Source organism: Andrena cerasifolii, chromosome 9, assembly GCF_050908995.1.
Source record: "Andrena cerasifolii isolate SP2316 chromosome 9, iyAndCera1_principal, whole genome shotgun sequence".
NCBI lineage: Eukaryota > Metazoa > Arthropoda > Insecta > Hymenoptera > Andrenidae > Andrena > Andrena cerasifolii.
The window spans coordinates 8208123-8227638 of record NC_135126.1 but is presented as its reverse complement, the minus strand read 5'-3'; the positions used below and the strand labels follow the sequence as shown (position 1 = coordinate 8227638).

General features: G+C 49.6%; 1 protein-coding gene across 8 annotated transcripts in view; it reads right to left on the bottom strand.

Moving 5' to 3' along the window:
• The window catches only part of Ryr (Ryanodine receptor), a 34211-nt gene extending 15599 nt beyond the window's left edge, over positions 1 to 18612 (bottom strand). For 2 of the 8 annotated variants that reach the window (XM_076820562.1, XM_076820563.1), the window contains exons 1-24: positions 18301 to 18611; positions 15995 to 16362; positions 10124 to 10228; positions 9670 to 9768; positions 8756 to 8770; positions 8249 to 8326; positions 8097 to 8172; positions 7913 to 8025; positions 7535 to 7734; positions 7192 to 7374; positions 6932 to 7103; positions 6682 to 6851; positions 6387 to 6511; positions 5931 to 6301; positions 5541 to 5872; positions 4349 to 5457; positions 4075 to 4283; positions 3221 to 3320; positions 1928 to 2126; positions 1463 to 1836; positions 1101 to 1332; positions 999 to 1028; positions 727 to 871; positions 324 to 619 (exon numbers count right to left, since the gene is read on the bottom strand). In XM_076820562.1, the coding sequence (XP_076676677.1) occupies positions 324 to 619; positions 727 to 871; positions 999 to 1028; positions 1101 to 1332; positions 1463 to 1836; positions 1928 to 2126; positions 3221 to 3320; positions 4075 to 4283; positions 4349 to 5457; positions 5541 to 5872; positions 5931 to 6301; positions 6387 to 6511; positions 6682 to 6851; positions 6932 to 7103; positions 7192 to 7374; positions 7535 to 7734; positions 7913 to 8025; positions 8097 to 8172; positions 8249 to 8326; positions 8756 to 8770; positions 9670 to 9768; positions 10124 to 10228; positions 15995 to 16048 (4787 nt within the window). In that variant the 5' untranslated portion in view covers positions 16049 to 16362; positions 18301 to 18611. Of the gene's footprint in view, positions 1 to 323; positions 620 to 726; positions 872 to 998; positions 1029 to 1100; positions 1333 to 1462; positions 1837 to 1927; positions 2127 to 3220; positions 3321 to 3746; positions 3847 to 4074; positions 4284 to 4348; positions 5458 to 5540; positions 5873 to 5930; positions 6302 to 6386; positions 6512 to 6681; positions 6852 to 6931; positions 7104 to 7191; positions 7375 to 7534; positions 7735 to 7912; positions 8026 to 8096; positions 8173 to 8248; positions 8327 to 8755; positions 8771 to 9669; positions 9769 to 10123; positions 10229 to 15994; positions 16363 to 18300 lie in introns of all 8 variants that reach the window. The other 6 variants (XM_076820568.1, XM_076820566.1, XM_076820561.1 and 3 more) reach the window with 5 other exon arrangements.
• Between the last annotated feature and the right edge of the window lie 904 nt (positions 18613 to 19516).

Genomic DNA, 19516 nt, shown 5'->3' with positions numbered 1-19516 from the left:
GTTTGTGAAGTTTGTGAACAAAAAAATTACTAAATGTTCTTTAAATGTTGCTCTATTAAGTGTAAAAAGTTCTGTAAAAATATATGCCACCGCTTTTTTAAAAAAAATTCACAAACATTCGCCTCTTTTCGGCCTCCTTAACTTTCTAGCTTGTGAATGGTTGCAGTATGAAGCATTATAAACTCGCAGAACAGGACCAAGCATTCAGAAGAAGCACACTGTACTCGTCTAGAATTTCAAATACTCGAGTACAGCTGATATTGTTCTGCCAGTCAAGCTAGCTCTTTCACTCGGATAGGCGATAGAAGATGATTTACACGTACTGATCTACAGGGCGCTCGTAGTCATCGGTGATAACCACCGAGGACTTCCTCACGCGCGATAGATTGAAGTCCTTCGTGTGCAGATGGTACTGGGAGGTGACCCAGCCGACGTAAACGTGAGTTGGATCCTGTCCAGGGAATATTCGCACCCCGTAGAAGTATTCATTCATCAGCTTCAAACACTCCGCGTCGTATATCTCGTTTCCAATTGCCTCGACACCGGACCCACTCAGGACAGACATCGCTTTTGGCGCGTTGCGCTCTGGGATCTGGGGTGGCACCACCTTCAAGTCCACCTGCAGAAAGTATTTTTAATTCGTATGCCAGAACGAGCATCCACATCAAGGAATGGGACGGTTGGATCGAGGCGAGCAAATAAATAAATAAAAAAAAGTGTTTTTACATTCGATATGCGAACTTGAGGAGGCCGGCTACTTGCTTTGTTCATCGATAGAGTCTTGGTGCTCTTGTCAGACACGTCTGAGCGGACAGGTGGTTCGGGCGTTTTCGATTTCGCATCCGGAGACTTCGCTTTCCGCGAGAAGAACCTAAAAAATGGTTGCGATAATAATTCTCTGTGTAAGGATAGAGAGCAAGACAATTAAACTCGAGAGTAATGGAGTGACAGGATGGCAACTTGAATTCTAATGAGCGAGGGTCTTTGAATCAACTTACGAGGCATCCTCCGTCTCTTTGCTAAGATTGGTAGGAAGTTTAAAGTATCAGATTCACTGCACCCAAAGAGTTCACTAGGATAATTGAATCAGGATTACTAACCGGAACGGTGAACGCCCACGTTTCTTCTTGTCGTCCTTGACATCGCCGTTCATGTCGCTGTACCCGTTCATTTCAACCTCGCTGATCGCGTTCTCCATGTTCCCAGCCCGAGACCCATAAAGGGAGCCTTTCCTAGGTGGTCTGGCGGGTTTGTTCCTTTGCATGGGAAGTGGAGACTCCTTCATCATTTCGTCTGCCTCCACAGCATCCTCCGAGTAGTTCCTCTGTAACCCTAGAGCCAGCGAAATTCCATCAATTCTGAAATTAAATTCTACTACCCCAGCAGACCATGACCCACAAACTGCAAAAGTAGGTGATCGAGAATTAAACAAGTTTCCTGAGAAGACAATCCAGTTCTGTACCTTTGATGTCGCTCATGCTGAAGCCAGACTTCATGATCTGCTCCATCTGAGCGGATGGCGCGGCTTGCTGCGCTTGTTCCACTTGCTCCGACAGCAGTCTGTTCTGGCGCATCTTGATCTCTTGCCACCTTCGTAACTTCTCGCTCTCCGAGACGAAAGCCGACTGGCAGATCACTGGCAACGACAGTCGAAGGAATTCCCAGTTGGCTTTCTCCATGGTCTCGAAGGTGTTGTGGGAGATCTTCAGGCAGGGCGGGGTGTCAGAGCCTGCTGGAATTCTGGCCACGTCTATCCTCGTGTCAGCCATGTCGTCTGTGTTCTCGAAGATCGGCTGATCCTTCGTGTACCAGTAGGTGACTGGACGATTCATGTTCCTGAAAGGGCAAGGATAGTACCATGCATTCGTATTATTCAATTCACGGGGAAATGATATCAATGTACTCCAAGAAAGAACTGGTTGCTTACACGCAGAACGGTTCGTATCCTTCTTGCAAACCACACGTCGTGAAGAATTTCAGGGTGTTCACGTCCTGCCCGAACGTCAGTCGTGCCTTTTGCCCGACCCCAAGGGTGAAGGCTGGCACGAAACAGTCCCCTTGCACATCGGCGAAAGATGTCTCCCCGCCTAGTGCGTCCATCAGCAACTCTCCGTTCAGCGAGAAGCCTAGATAATCGTTACATCACGTTGACACTATTGTCCATCGACTATGCAAGCCTATATACAATCGCTACCACCAAGAACATGTATCAATTAACAGTTATTTCGTTTAGCGATTTAACAATTCAGCCGCACAGTACCTGAAGCATTGCGTGTCAAATTAATGGCAATTATTATCGAGCAACAGTTTGTTAAGACATATAACACAACTACACAGAACTATGCAAAGCGAGTGCAAAAGTTGTTTCAGTAGAATGTTAAGCATGCAGATAGATAGGGGTAGAGACTGATAAAAAAATATGAAAACAAGGTGATTAGGACGCGTAGTTAAACAAAAAAAATACGTAAATAAAATCTCTGAGAAGGGGTAGAATCAAGAGACAGAGGGGGCATTTAACAGTGGTTGAATCTGGGAAGATTTTCCGAAAATCGACGCGTTTGAAGCCTTCGAAATGAACGCGATGACGATGTTAATTATTCCATTAAAATTGTTTTCGTGTGGAACAGAGAGCGCTTGGTAATTATTGTATAGTAGTATGGGGTCACCCTTTTGGTTAGTATTATATGAGATTGCATGAGTTATGAAAGCATTGTTGTAGCTGTCAGTACAACGCCGAGTAGAATACTGGATACCAAAAAAAGACAAGAGCTGACGTGACGCTAATCGAGTATGAGTTTATTAACAATAAGAAACACCAGGTGTGAATACATTGTGCAGTGAAGTTCCAACATGTAAGAAAGCGTTGCTGCGATTACAGTGTGACAGGGTGCCAAGAAACATGGGGGTGGTCTTTCCTTCGTGGTTTAGCCGCGAAGTTTGGGGTGGCCAAGCGAACAACACTCATCCCGACTGCACAAAACACGGCGATCAGTTTTAGTACGTATGGCAATTTGTCTTGGCAAGGACAGTTGGTAGAGAGAAATATGCAGTCGATTTCGAGTATCCAATTGTGCGTCGATCATGGTCCCGTCTGGCTTTCTCGGCGATCCCGTATCAATTGTATTGTCTGTATCCAGTAGTCTATCTCTTCGATCAAATTATATGTATGTATGTAGCTTAAAATGGCAGCTGAAGCGTTCGCTTAAAGATTCCGTCTTACTAATCGTTCGGTCAATTAGATCCAGGAATACCCCGACAACGTCTCCAACCTGCCATTGTTTGCCAAATGTTTCGGCCGTGCCCGAGTATACTTTTTCCTCCTTTAAAATAAAACGTCACCAATTCAACACCGCCGTTCCAGCTGACGAGCGATAAGCTACTCGTTCAACATCGATATCGTGTGTGCGTGGGCGAGGATCGAGACTCGAAGAAAACAAGGGGCGGGGTGGGGTGGGCGGGGATGGGGGACAGAACAGTTGGCACGATACACTGAAATATTTGTACAAATAGCGCTGAGACACGATCTCCGTGGAGCCCGTGGACGTCGATAGAAGTTAAGCCACACTCGCGAATGAAATTCCCATCGATCTCATTCGGCCTTGGGACAAGGATGCAGAAAAAAGAACAACCAAGTCAACATGAAAGAAACATATAGAGACAAAGACAACAGTAGTGACGAGAAAACTCAAAAAAAAAAGAAACGGCGGACCTCTAGATCGGCTATTGGGAAAGTTTTGAACTCTTACTGATCGTTCTGTCCGCGACGTCAATGAAACATCCAACTATGTCGCCCACTTGATATCTGTGACCAAACGACTCGTGGGTACCGGCGTGTACTTTGGTCACCTGACATTCACGATTGGTATCAATTATTCATGACCGTTCACGCAATCGACGCGTAAGAGATTCATTTATTGTTCAATCATATCTTACCGTCGACGCTGCTGTTCGTAAAAGTATTCGCTAAGGCATTCATTCTTTTCGCGGCAGCTTCTAAATGTTCGGTGTTTCGGAATGCCTCGATCGAGGCTCAAAGTGCCGTGTTGAAAACAAAAATCATGGTAGAACACTTACGTTGTAACCGTCGAAGGCCCAAGTGTTCTCGTCGCTGCCGAGCATGCTGCCCGGCATGCAGTCCGCTTTTGCCCAACCGACTCGCATGGGACCGGCAGTCAGCACCTCGAACTCGAAGTACCACTTCCCGCTGCTGACTGCGTAGTGCTTTTCCACTCGATAGGTCCTGAAGGTTAGCTGTCGCAGTTTGCTGGCCTCCAGAAGTAGCGCTGCACAGAAATGGACTCGTGAAGCATTATATCGGATAGGCTGCTACACTCCCACGAGTGTTCACCTTCGTGCTGTTCCCCAGTAGGTGGTTCAAGCATGTATCCATAAACCAATAGCGTCCTGACTGTCTCGCTAGCTGTATCCCGATTTGCTTTCTTGATGGCTTCGTCCACTTTTGGGTAGGGCACCAGATGAGGGCTCCTCCTCATCTCGGAGTCCTCGTTCAAGCCGTAGGTCCAGCCCTGGCTGATCCTCTCCTTCGCCCACAAGTTGTGAGTGTTCTCCGCAAGTTGGTCCACGAGTTCCTCCATCTTTGGGGTGAGTGTGATGGCAGTGAGATCTAAAGGAGCTGGCTTGTATCCGCTGCTCTGTAGGAACGGTTCATTCGGAAGCCTGAGGGTCTTTATCCTCGATGGAGGCTTGTCCATGGTGATGTAATATCCCAGGGCCAAGACAGTCTTCAACGTCTGCACAGCCAGCTGGGTGTCGTAGCGCTTCTCCGCGGCTGGCAGCCTCTCGAACTGCACGATGCAAGGATGGATCTTCCTCATATCGTCCCTGTGCTCTCCGTAGATCCAGCCAGCCTCGATCTTGTTCATGGCCCACATTTCGTGGATGTTCTCCGCCAGTTTGTCTCTGATCTGTTCGACGTAGGACGGTAGATTGACCATGGACGTGTCGACTGGACCTGGGACGAAGGCTGTGTCGTCTTCGACTAGCCACGGGCCAGCGAGGACCACTTTGTTCATGTTTCCGAAGTAGAAGCACGGGTCCAGCGATAGGATCTGTTGGGGCAACAGGCTTTCCACCAAGGGTGAGAATTCATCCGGCGGCTGGAACTTGAGTCGGCCATGGTCGCCACCCAGAAGAAATCTGCAGGACAGCTTGGACGAGCAGCTGATCGAGGGGAAGAACATGCCGTCTAGGTTGAAATTCCTGAAGGAGCCCAGGATAGGTGCCCCGTTGAAGGTGAACGTTATCACGGGCACCGTCAGGTCCAAAGCGCAACCGATCACGTCGCTCTTCCTGATGTACGGCTCCGTGGCGGTGTTCACTACTGGGGTTTTTCTGCCACCGGTCCACAAGTGCGCACCGTCGAAGCCGAACGAGTAGAGGTCGTCCCCAACACCGTTCCCTCCCCATTTTTCGCCACCACCGGGATACGGCATGTACCTTTTCGGGGATGACGAGAGGAATTGTTAAGCGGCGAAGTCTCTTCGTCAGAGAAACGTATAAAGATCGAAGGTTGAACGTACCCAGCAGTGTTGGCCCAGCCGATCCTCAGGTGAGGCATCATGTGCGTCGTCTGCTCGATGTGATCGACGGTGACTTCGAAGTACCACTTCTGATAAAGCGCTGAACCTTCGACTCTACCGACGAATATGTTTGGCCTGATGCTGGCAACGTGGTCGACTAATTGCGTTTGAAGGAGGAGATTCTTCCCTGGCAGCAGGAAGTCGCAGATATTGTTCTGCGAGGAGCGGACCGCCACACCATTACCCACGCAAAGCGAGCAAAGAACGTCCAAGACCTTCGGATCTCGCCCGTGCTTCTCGAGCAGGGATATGATGACTTTAATGTGCTCGTCCTAAGGGGATAGGAAGGTTTAAACCGGGAGTTGGGCGTTGAATCAGTTTTATGCTTACTCTCATCATGTTCAAAGCCTCCGGCGAGTCGATGAGGACGCAGTGAAGTACGTCTAACATTCCAGTGCCCTCGCTGGAAGCTTGCGAGCCCAAGCGGCTGAACAACCAATTCAACCGGTTGCTGTTGGCGAATTGCGCGCAATTCGTGTGGTTCCCTTTGATAATGGCAGCCAGTAATTGGTAGAGGTAGCCAGATATTTGATCCCAGGCTTGGCCACTCTCGTCCCCCGAAAGCGCCACGAGGAAACCTTGCGACGTGATCACGTTGATCTTATCGATGGCCTCCAAAATCAGATTCAGAATGCCTTCCTCTTGGAACAGGTCTTGACGATTCCTCAGAGCTCGGAACCTATTTTGCTTCTCCTCGTGCTCTGCGAACAAACGTTTTATTATTTTATGATTGAGCGAGCTTAGGCTAGTCTTCGGATTCTTCTATCGCGATTGTGATTTCCTTACCCATGTCGTCCTCGGGCTGGGCAAAGTAATTAATCAAGTCTTCCAGACACATCACCATTTCGTTCAGATTCACATTTTGGAAGAACATAGACGCTCTTCTATCTACTTGCAGCGTCTCTAGGCCTCTAAAACATATTCGGTCCTTTTAGCGATCTGCCTGTCCATGTTATATTTATCATTCGGTTTTGTAACTTTTCTGTACGGCTCTGTACGGTTCCATCCAAGCCTCTACTAGTTTTAATTGTTCATGTTTGAATGCGAACGAATCCTTCACTGCTAATCGATAGGTACTCACGTGATGAACTGGGTGAACAAGCTGCTGCACTTTCTGATAACCCGAGCTGTGCGAGATTCCTCTTCCTGAGACCGGGAGAAGTCTAACCCGTCGTCCATCTTTCCTTCTTCGTGAAGGACTGCTTGCTTCTCCTCCACTTTACCCACGCCCTTCTTCTTCGTCTCGTACGACTATATCCCGTCGAAGACAGACCCAGACATGTTCACTTCGTCGCAGAACAGTCCACAAGAACAAGAACTCCAATATCTACCTTATACGAGACCCAGAGGCAGCTAGTAGCGTGCTGCATGATAACAGTCGAGTCACCATACTTGATAATCGGCATGCCGATCACCTCCAGATCCTTGTCCTCGAGAATGATCTTCTGATCGTCCTTCTCTTGTCGCAGCCAAAACGTCGACGTCTCAATAGTCCCCTCGTTCCTTCAACCGTAACATCAATTTGTTTACTATGAGTTAGTGACGTGACATTTCACTTGAACCTTGAGCTTCTCTAAGGCTACGCGTTTACCTATCGACCAGGTACAGTTCATTGTTTTCCTTCACGCCAAGATAACGTCCAGTGGTCAGGTGCCTGATCCTCATCGGGTGCAGCCAATTGATGAAGCCTCCCGCCCATTTTGTTCTCGCTAATTCGAGCCGCCACAAAGATCGCGCTTGGCTCATTACACTGCCCCCTTCGTAGATCACTATACTGTAAGCAGTAGACATTAAGTAGCGGAAGCCCCGCGGTCGTAGAGCCACGCTAATCGAATCATCCTTAAAAACGATTATCCTAACGTTTGAACAGGCGACTATTTACAAGACTCCTGAATAGAAAGTGGTAATGTCATGGTTAAGGGGGTGAAATTTACTTCTGGCTCGGTGATGTGCTCCATGACGATGGTATAGTGAGGCATTCGTCACCACCGTGGAAGAATCGCAGCACATCGCCGCCGAACACGTAACCAACGTACTTCATTCGACTGATTCCAGTACCGTACGGTTGCACCGACCAATGGGTCACGTGGAACGAGGCGTTCACCACCGACAGATCGTTCTCTTTCGTGGTGTGCTGAAAGAAAACAGGTGAGACGGTTGGTGGGCGCGGAGTTTTTGGCACGGCTGAAGCTTTGATGGATCATCGGCGAAGTGGTTACGGCCGGGCAGCGGGCCAATAAAACGCAACGACTTTTTTTTCGTCGCAACAAAGTGGTAGGTATCGTCGATGAACGTTGTAGAGGATTGCTCACCAAGTATCTCTCGGTGGCCACGGATACCAGAATCAGGTCGTCACCTACTCGGACCTTCTCTCCCTCGGACCTTTGTTTCGACGCTGGATGCACTGTCCACCAGCAGGCCTCCCCTAAAGAGCGTTATTATGGTTAGCGCGATGGCGGGAATTGATTAGAAATTAATAATACTTCTGTAGCCAACCTTGAGAATGTTGTTGTAAACCGACGTCGAATGCCAACTTGTCGTTGGACGAGCTGGTCGACAGACACGCCAAGTACTGCAAGGGAAGTAGCAACGAGTTACTCGAGCTTCTTAGGGAGAAAGAAGATTACCGAACGCATTGAAATATTTACCATGTCGCTGTTCTGGTGTCTTAACAAAATAGCGTTACCGTACAACAACGTTCTGTGGCCGGACCCGGTGCCCTTTCCCTAGAAATTCAAGAACACGTTGCAGAGAAGGGAACTCGCGCACGGGGTGGCCTGAGATACTCGAAGGTCGAAAATCGATTAAAGAAAAGTGAGGAGAAAAGAGTGAAATAAAGGTGAAACAAGCGTACTGATAAGAGGAGGCCATAAATAACGATCGCTAACGAGTAAACGTTCATGCGAAGCGCGTCGAAGCTGTACACGTTAATCGAACTGGCGTAAACAGAAGCGCAGTCGTAAATGCATGTGGTCGCAGAGTGCGGCGCGTCAGCGTTAACATAAAAAGCAGGCGGGCACAATCAGGAACAGAAACGTATCGGAAGCCCGAGCGAAAGAAAACGACAGAGCTTAGAACAGAATCGAAAGCGAATGATGTTACCAAAGCATGAACAATAAACCGACGCCCTGGGGCGGTACGAAAGGTATACTTACTAAACTTTCTTGCTGCTGCAAAGAGAAACATAAGAGTTGTAAATCTCGTTTATCGCCAATCGTTCGTTTTGTTGTGGAGTGAAATGATTAAAGTGATGATCAACACGCCTACGATGTCGTTCGATAGGTAGAGAATGATCCCGCGACACGGTTTTTGCGGATGATTCTCGTATTGCGAGTGCGAGGGTGCGACGCTTCGGTGAACGCAACAAAAAAAAGATTGGACAACAGTGGCGGGGGGGACAAAGACAATACGTATAATGAAAGACAATTTGCGATTGTTACGCGGCTACATGGACGCATGCCACAATTAGTGGACAAAAGGTTCGTGCGGATGCATTCAGAAAATCGCTCTCGGTGTACGTAGCTGCCGAAAAATCCCCGGCGAGCGGTGCTCGCCAGGCGAAAAAATACACGCGGCCAGGCCATCGAGCCCGCGACTGTCTACTTTCTAAGTGCATCGTTCGGTTTAGTGGGCGCATTTGTACAAAAAAAGTGATGGGGGCAGCGGTTTTGTTGATTAATCCTTCTCCTGCGTACGATGCGAAATCAAACAGACTTTATGGCCCACTCCTATGCAGGTGATCTACCTACGGTGGCTCTTTAAACGTCACCCGCACGACGCAGAGGAGAGTCTCGCTCGTCGTGCGATTACGAAACTTTTCCCGCGCGAATCTTCTGGAACTATGCCCTGTGCCGTGTCGGCGAGCGAACAATAAAAAAAGAAAAGAAAGGAAATTACAGTAAAAATAGAACACGAACGTCTGCGCTGGGAAAAGAGCGCAGTGCCGGTGTATTCCTGTGGAATTATACATAGAGAATCGCAGAATCGTTGCTGCGGACTTCCCTTGGTAACGTTCGCGATGTATGAGAATCTTCGTAGGGTGTAAGGTGATAATGAAGTGGTACGTTACCGTCTCGGAACCGGCGGCAGTGACCAATTCCTGCAGGGCCCTCACCGAGAGAGCCTGTTCTATTACGAATACGCATTGCGACAGGTCCGGCGGTATGTTCTACAACCACAGAATGCTCGATATTAACACTATTCACTGGTATCGTAGTGTCGCGATCAATAATGCTCGTCTCGTTGATCGTTACGCTCGTTTTCACTGACTGCGCAACACGAAATGATTCCAAACTCTGCCGAAAGCAACGCGTTAAAGCCTCCCGAGCTTCTCTATCAATCTCTCCTCGTATAATTACAGAGACTCGTGCCAGTTCTACTTTGTTAGAGATTGTAGCATAAATTCAATAAATTACTGCGAGAAGTTTGAAACATTTCTGCCATTCCGCAGTCTAACGTTCCTCCCGTTTGCACGATTCAATTGTCGAGCTAATGGGCCGTCAGCGACGATCAGAAGAGATTACCTTGTCTGCGATGTTCTCGAGGAAACAGTGTCTGTTACCGAAACCCTCGGCCGCGAGGCAGACTCTTTCGCCAGTCGCGGTGCAGGACAGGCACACCATGTCCTCCTAAAAATTTCATTTCAGCATTCAGTCCCCGTTCGCTCTGCCAAGCGTCGATACAATCTCGCGGAACTGTTTATCGGCAGGCACTGATCTGTATGCAAAATTCGATTCGGCTGAAATTTCTATGCACAGCTGGAACCCTCTTCCGGAAATATATTTCTCTGCGATTCCGCCGGTTAAGTTTCAGCGTATCGTTCCGCGCGACGCGTACGTGCAGCCGGATCTTAACGCAGCCTTTAGAATTCTCCGCGGAGGGTAGTTCTTTCGGTGCAGGCTGGAGATTGCGGGAGGGGGTAGTGGAGTGCCAGGGGGTTGACGGGATTAAGCGTTGAAAAAACGATTCATTGATGCGTTGGAAGCACGAGGAGGAGCATCACGATGACCTTTGCGAAACGCTGAAATATGATGTGAGCCAAACGGCAGATGTTACGCACGGTGCCAGAACCAATTTGGACCGCTTGAGGAATGCGTGAACGGGTTTACGCGGGCATACTGGGAAATGCTTCTCGAGATTTTCGGCGCAGCCTGTCTCGGGGAAACGATGCCCACTGTTTTTACTACGCAGACGGGTTCCTTGAGCGGCAGCGATTGCATCCTTGCGGATAAACGATGGCTGGGGATGAGTCAGACCGCGCTTGGACCAGCCATCGCGTGATCCGACGTTAAAATAAAACGTCAATCCTTCGCAATAAATGAACAACGCTGTTTGAAGAAATTTTAGAGGAATGAACTTTACTTTACCCAGCATCAGGATTACGGTTAAAGGGGCGGTAGAAGCAGAGCTAATGCGAGCTTCAATGTAGCCCAAGTATTTTTAAACGACGATATTTAGCATCGCCGACGAATATAGAATTTCAATCCGTCTCGGATGTACGACACGTGTTTCCATGTGCGCTCGAAATTAGCGCGTAACAGCGTAATTACACGATCGCGAATATAATTGCGATCGGCTGCGAGCACCGTAACAAGGTTATTTCTACCATCCGTAGGGGGAAAGAAAAGGGCGGCGATGCTGAAGTATCGTGCCTTGCATCGTTGGAAATTCCGTGTCGTTTCTCGATTTACAATTCGCACCGACGAGGAACACCGGTTCCGCCCACTTACTTTGCATACTTTCACGCGGATAAACGCGTCACGCGTGTGTCCGTTCCTAAACGCACTGTAGGGAACTAGTACGTCGCTGCTCGTTGCATAAATAAGACCCGTTAGCGGGCTAATTAACATAATGTGTTGCCGAGTTATACGAAAAGGCACGCGACTACATTCGCGTTTCCGCCATGCGACGCGCCAAAATACCCCGGAAATTCGATCCAAGAGATCCCTGATCGGTTTCTTCGACTGCCTCCTCTCGTTTGTTCATCCAAGAAGGGTGGATGTAACAGTAAATTAACGTTTTTTTACTAATACGAGTAAAATAAGTTATTAAAACAAGCAACTAATTAAATACAGACTCCTTTTAATTTCTTGCTTCGCATCCAAACAATTTTTGCAGCGCGTGGAATGAATCGCGCTGCAAACATAATTTTATAATAGCGTCCATTCGGTACCCTTAAGTGATCATTTATTGGCGCGTTTACCTTACAGCGTAATTTCAACCGAGCTATCATAAAATCCGCATGGTGCATGTCTGTGATTTAATGATCGTCGCGGTGGTTTACCGTCACGTTTGGTCGCGTGGACATCATGGAACGGTTGTAGACACTGCACGGCAAAAGAAACGGGTAACGGCGTGCGTGCACAATGAATCAAACAAACCGATTATTCTCATCGTACGGCGGGATCGGCCGCGATCGAAGCTGCAACGTGTTGCGGTATAGGTCAAGGGTGCGTCTATATCTACCATGGGATATTCCGGTGCAAATTTCTCCCCGCTAGGAGTAAGTGTAAATATCACTTGGATGGACTTCTGCCTACGCGTCCAAGAGCCAGTAGTTTCATCTGTCTCGTTCCCGCCGAAATTCCGCTGAGAACAGACGTGGATGCGTCGCAGGTTGAATGAAAGGGACAATTGTTGCTTTGGGTTTGCGATCGTTCGTTTTAACGATACCCGAGGGGTATTGCGTTACGTCGGGGGGGAATTTATAGAAATACGATGGCTGGACAATGAGACGAGGAAATATTTCTACACAGATAGAATTACTTTGTCGATAGGTTCCATTGTCCGGCTTCAGAGAAAACGAGCAGTACATTCCTCGATTCGAATCCATCGTCGACGCTAATTAACGATCGATGCCTCTATTATCTTAGCGAGCTTTTAGTGCTTTCCAAAGCAATTGCGTCGTCCGCTTCTTCCGTAACGGCTACGTCCAGGCCCCCGCAATCGCTTTTGCAGCGTTAATGGCGCCTTCCTTGGCGATCGCGTACGCGTAGGTACTTACGCTCGCGAGCTCGACCCGTTATTAACTCACACCGCCGCTTTTCGACGTGGAATCTTTGACGAAGGGGTACCTACACACTACCGCGTATTGATCATACGGAACAATGCAGCGTCGATTGCTAAAATTAACCACTGCCACGCTTTTAAAGACGAACGGTCTAGTGGTGTCTCGCGAAGGTGGACGATGCTGGCAGGTTCGGGCAGTAGTTAATAATTATTTTTAATTACGACCGGCCCGTTCGTTTCCGCCCGGCCTAGGAGCAAGCGCGGCTGACGTTAGAAAGGGGACGGTAATTTTGAGTGGCACGTAGGAAACCTACGGTTGTTGACTTAATTAATGATCATTACGAAGCAGCGAACCGCTCTCGGCGACACAATTTCCTACGCAACGTTATTCCGCTCCAGCCACTTTGCATATACCCGTCCTCAAACAATTTAACCTCCACCAGCGATTATATTCAAAATAGTTACGCTCGTTTCTGCGCTGAACGCCGCCTCCCCTGTAAATCGATCTTTCCTGTCTCGACGCGAACGAGAGTTCTTGAACGCGAAGCTCGCAGGATTGACAGCTCGGTAATAATTGATACGTTAATGCTCCGTTTGGTTGGCGCAATCGAGCCTTATCGATACGAGTGCAAAGCGAAACTAGCCACTGAAAACTTCAAATGTTTTCGGTTATTTGGACATTTTGGATCTCCGGCACATATATCAAAATTTTCAAGTGATAGGTAACATTGAATCGCAGTAACAGGACATGGAGCGGATATACGAGCACGAGAGCGACACGAAGGACAGGTGAGACTGTTCTCCAGGAACGAGCTTATATATATATGATCTACGGATCGACCTTGTAAAACGAGAGTTTTACCCCTTTTCCGGCAGTTAGATCGCTTCGAATCGAACTTTATCGGGTCGCGAATCAAATACAAGCGTATCCCTCACGCGAGCCTATAAACGTAGCGATTCGACCGTTGATTCTCTGTTTGTCGCGGGGTTAACCCCATGTACGTATAGAGGGTCAACGAAATAGCCGCGTGCCGATACCGTGGAGCGATCGATTCGCGTTTACCGTCGCGAACTTGAGAGCGCTCGTCGGGGGAAAATGTGTGCACGCTCGTAAATTTCTTTCCTGCAGATAGGGGTCAATTCGCGACGAGTACACGTTTTGTATGACGTTCGAGGGGTAGCGCGAAATTTGGACGGGGATCGATAGCACTATTTTTCCACCCCGGCTCGGGGAAACACGCCTGGGTTATATTTCCGAGTCACGAACGTCGGTGTACTGTCGCTTAACACTTTGTAAGTAAAAGGAACAGAGATGCACGATATCGCGTAATTTGATTAGCGCGCGATACTGTCTCGGTTACTTTCTTCGGCCAACCGAATCAATCGTATTAACGTGTGTACTCGAGACGAGGGGAACAATGGGGGAGTAACTGTCGGTTATTAAGGGGCACGATCGCCGGAGACCGTCGGTTTGTGGTATTTCTTCGTGGCATGGTAATTTCCTCGGAGACCTTGGAACTCCCGCGACTCCTTTCTGGTATGGAGGAACCGCGGTCTTTGAAAGACATCACCGCGCAAGTGCTGGGGTCCGCGGGTAGTATTCGTTCACTCTAACTGGACCACTTTGCCCAAAAGTTATTTTACGAATTCAGCAACGACCCGCGAGGAAATTCCTGGCCCCGGTCTGCCTCGAAGCGATAACGTACTTGGGCATTCACTAGAATGCTACTAAGTAACGATTTCAAAATTAATGGATATCAATGCTCCGATAGAAAAGAGGCGCAACAGGATGTTGATCAAGAGACACCGAATGTTCCGAGCGACCAGCTGGTCGAGACGGGGTCGAGGGGATGCCGTAGACCTTCGCGTAGACGTTCACGCAGGCATTCACGAAGGCGTTCACGCAGGCGTTCACGCAGACGTTCGCGCAGGGGTTCTAAAAAGAATGACAGATGTATCTGCAAGTCTCGCAGAAGAAGGAGGCGCAGGAGACAGATCCTGTCGAACAATCCTTTTCTTATCTTCTACCTGGAGATGTACTTTAAGAAACCTTCGAGACGCGTGACGGAGGTGGCCCGCGAGGCTGGCAAGAAATGGGGCTCCATGTCCGAAAAGGCTAGGCAGAAATACATACGACTGGCGGCGAAGATGAGGTGTAGATGCCCAACGAAGAGAAAGTAAAAGTTGGAAAACAACAGTGCTCGGTGGCATATTCGAATGAACCTGGGGACTCGAAACCGGAAGGGAAGCTGGGTCGGAAGGGGCAAAGCGTTCTCGCGTGACGAAGCAGACCACGCAGCCACGATTGGAAGGTGAAACGAAGAGAACTCCCGACGAGAATACCGCGTACACCCAGAGATAAACGCTCGGACGTCATTTTATCGTGAAGTCGAGCACATCCCCAACCCCATCGGCGAATCAAATCGAGAATCTTCATCCGACACGGTCGCCTGGTGTGTACCCGTCGCGCGATAAAATGCTTGTACATTATATATGGAAGAAATATGCATGTTTTTGTTGGCAAAGGGAAAGGAAAGGAGCGGAAAATCGATAGACACGCGTGTCGCCGGTTGGTAAACGGGCTCGTGATAACGGAACCGCGTGCATCGCGGGGATGTTATTTTTATTTAGGGGAGGCTTATTAAAGAGTCGAGCATGAAGCGTGTGCAGCTTACGGAAGCTCAAGGCTGCGTCTACCCTCTCGGTCACTATGCTATCGCTTGATCCTTACGGGGCTGAACGAGGTCAAGGTCGTTCAGCGGGAGAACTTTAAGTGCTTCCACGATTCATTGAATCCCTGCCTGCCACCGGTGTGTACAAACACTTGGCTTTTGCGCGAGGAAAATCCGCGATTTTATGCAAGACTACGGTTCCAGCGAGGCGATCACGGGAACACCGTAAATACCGTGCCCCGCGAATTTAACTTTAACGCCGCCTAAGAGGATTCGCCCCTCGGTGTCGCGCATTTTCCGTCGGAACGCGCTTGAGCTCGAGCGCTGACGTGGCCTTCTAGTTGGCCACGTTCTTTCATCAAGGGACCGTTATCCTTTGATAATGTCGCGCGCTTTTCGACGTTCCCACGTGATCCCTGACACGGCGACTCGACCGAACACGGAGCAGCGCGCGACGTTTACCTAGATATATCTCACGCGATTCGCCTGTAAACTGCTGTGAAATTCTTTGCTCGTCGACAAATCAGTGCCTGCACGAACTTTGCGGTGGAAAAGCATATCGCTCTTCCTAGAAAGCTTCTTCTCCGAGTCTCTCCAGACTCCAAGTTCTTGTTTCGGAGTAGAATGTAAACCATTCGGGAGGAGATTCTATGCCATCTTTAGTCAGAAAGGCTGTATAGGTTTCGGTTGGAATAAATAGATGGAAAGACTCACCGTGCGGAGGAAGGATACGTCATCCTGCTCGGAGCCACCCTCGCTGTCAGCCATCCCGTCGGTACGTTTTCACGTAACGTGGATGAGCTCCTTCGCTCTCTCGTTCGCTTCTTTCCCCTTCGTTCCCGTCCGCTCCCTCCTCTTGCGTCGCTAGTCGACCGAGCCAGCCAAGGGGATGGTCACGCGGAGTCACGGTTCGACATGGTTCACCCCTCGCCTGCTCTCCGTTTACTCTCTCCGCCCGGTGCAGAACGTTTCGCCCCGTCAACGACGGCGACCACGGTGCCGACGACGTCCTAACCTCCGATGCTGCACCAATGATCAGCCACTACTGGCCCGAGGGTGTCTCGCGCGAACCTCGACCGCCCCTGCGCAAGCGCCCGTTCACTTCAATCAAATTCCGCATGCTCGAAATTCCGTCGTTACGGCCACGATGCCGTTGCTCGCCGATCCGACCACCGCTACGCGTGCCAACCCTTCGTTACACTTTCTTTACGACTGCCACCCCTTGTTGGACAAATAGCCACGGAGGCCAGCGTCTCCAAGGATTTCTTCTTCGAGTCTATCCTCGGTGAAATTCTTAAGAGACGTTCTCTTAGAAGACATGCAAACGAGAACACTATGCACAAATACAGAGAAATGTTTGGAAATACTGTGACATTCGCGGGCTTCTAAACGATGTTGTTTAAGGTTCTGCAAAATCTCAAGTACTGCACGGTATTTCCTTGTTATTCTAGGCAATTAAGAAATTATCTCCGAAGCATCGATTGCCAACAGTCGCGGAGTAAAAGGAAGTTTGTCCAACGAGCGGGAAAGGTCTGATCTTGCGCTCATTCGGATGTAGCATAGAGGCAAGTAATTATGGTGACCTAGAATCGGGGACTGCTGCTCGCGCGTTTCGAAACCTGAAATACGTGTATTTATACGCCACTCGATGGAAACGTCGCCGCGGTATTTTTGTGGGAAGTCGAGCGCAAAAGGAGCGTGTTATTGATCTATGAAACTGGCAGTGTCACTGCGATCACTGAAGATTTTCATCCCGTTAATACTCCGCACCTAGCCCCGCGTATTTACGTTAGATATAAATCCAGCGCGCTCGATGGCTTTAAGTAAAAATAGTTTGGAGCGGCCAGCCGACCCCCGCGTTACTTCCGGCGTAATTTAAGGCACTACGACGTGACTCACTGAACGTGTGGCCTTCCTATTGCACCATAGATCTCGGGAGCTGCGTAAAGCGCGTGCGGCGGAATGAGCACCAGGGCGGATCATCCAATCGCGTGGATCCACGCGAATTCCACACCCCCGTCGAGGTGTAAACGATTCGAATTGGCGCGAACGTTTCAATTACCCGCGATGCATCGGGATCGATATATCCGAGAGTGGCCGTCGTCGGAGCGTGTGGTCGGCTAATTAAATAGTACGATCGAGGATGACAACGTGGCAGCGATCAGCGACGCGGACAGACACACCAAGCTGTGCCTATTTCATTCTAGCGTCTATTTCCAGCAACGGAGCAGAAATAGATGCATTTACCAGCACTCGCTTGAAATCGCCGTACGTGCTGTGCTTGGCCGTGTTTCCGCTCGAATTAGAAACGGTAACGCGTTAATCGAAGGTTAAGGATAGCCAGCGATCGTCCCGGATACGCGGCATCCCAGGATCTAGCGATCGCCTTCTCCCCCGCCCGCGGTTCACACGGCTATATAAATCATCGACGCCGAAGCGACTGGCAACGGATCAAGGGAGGAAACCATCGTTCGCCCGTCTAAATATCTCCTCGGACAATTCCCGCTGCTCGCCGCGAGAAAATACACTGTGCCGTCGGAGTAAAGCCGCCGTCAATGCGTTCGGTCCCCACTCGCCGAACCCGTGGTTTCGTAATATCGCCGATTCCCGTGCCAAAACGCGCGTTATTAAGCGCTATAACCGAGGATCGTTACCTGTTGTCGCGTTCGGTTACCTGACCAGGCCTCCAGGTCGGGAAAGATTACTCGGCCCTGTCCGCAATTAAATCGCCACAAGCTTTCGAGAGAGCTCTCCCTGCGGCACGGTGTCCCGCCCAGCCGTACGCACGCACGCACCCACGAACGCGCACACTCTCGGGATACGTATCATATGCAAATGCATCGAGGTCGATCGGTCTCGCGACCGTCCGCAACGCAACCGGTGTTGCACCGCCGCGTTACCCTCGAACTTCACGATTCTCAACCACTGCGAATATTCACTGTCCCGCTCGGCAGGCGATTTCGGGGCGGGCGGGAGTGGAAAAGAAGATACGGAAAGAAACACCTCGCTGGGAGATTCACCTTGCAGAATGGAACTTCTTCACTGCGTGTGTCGGTGCGCGCACTTTCGAGAGCCGACCTCCGGAGGATGGGCCTCGACCGAGCCAGGTGGTCGTCCTGTCGATCGAAAGGTTCGTTCGGGGTGGATGGGTCCTCGGTTCCTCTGTCGGGGCCCCTCCGACGAAATTCGTATCGAGGCTCGAGCGGTTCTGCCGGAGCGCGGTGCCGAGCAGAATGGAGCGAGCGAGCGGCTCTACCCGGCTATTTTCAGCCTCGAGCCGAGCCCGCGTTGGCTCTCCTCGAGCGACGCGACGCGAAGCGTCGCCGCTCCCCTGCTCGACAGGCGGAACAACCGACGTTACTGTCCATTCGTGACTCCGCAGTCTCGCTCAGGAGTTTCTGCCTCTGCCCATAGTATCGTGGAATTCTAAGGTAACGTCCACAACTGGAGAGGTCTTCCGCAGATCCTGCGAGGACCGTTGAAGTATCACGGAAGCTGGTCTACTTTTAGACTTCAGCGCACCTTGACCAACGTTTCGCAAGTGTTTCAGATGGTCAGGCTCCGCGGAGCAGCCGAAAAGTTAGGAATAAGGAGGAGTACTATGCGGACTATGCGCCTTAGGGTTTCTACTGAATTTTTAGCTAAGACGATTCGAGGAGCTTTCGAAATTTTGTATTTGTCAGACGGGCCACTTTGTATCGGGGAGGAATTTGGATGAAAGTGTTGGAAAAATCCCGGCAGCGGGCACTCGAAGTGTATTCCACGACCGCAACCCCTGCAGCGCACCACCGACAGAGTACAACCCCTTGAAATATTGATCGCCCATGCCTGTTCTCGTCTGTTGGTATACGCTGGGTACGTTCCTGCAGCGAGTAAAGTAGAACTGGGCTCCGTGCCACGGTAGCTTCTCTAATTGATGAGACAATCGCACGAGGATACATTTTTAAATCGAACTGGCGATATTTTTTCCCGCGCTAGATGGCGGGTGAATATTACATTGAGTTTGAGACGTAATTATTCTAACGAGGGAGGGACAAAGTTATGAGGAGTAGAAGTGGTTTTGGTGCTCACCCAAATGGCACAACTGTTTGAATTCATTTGATAGGACAGAGGTGTACTTTGTTCCTTTTTAGTCAGACTTGATAGGTGTTCGCTTGCTACATAGATAAACAGGAGCCAGCGAATGCCAAGCAGAAGTTATCGATTGTGACTCTAAACAATCAGCATTATGTCGAG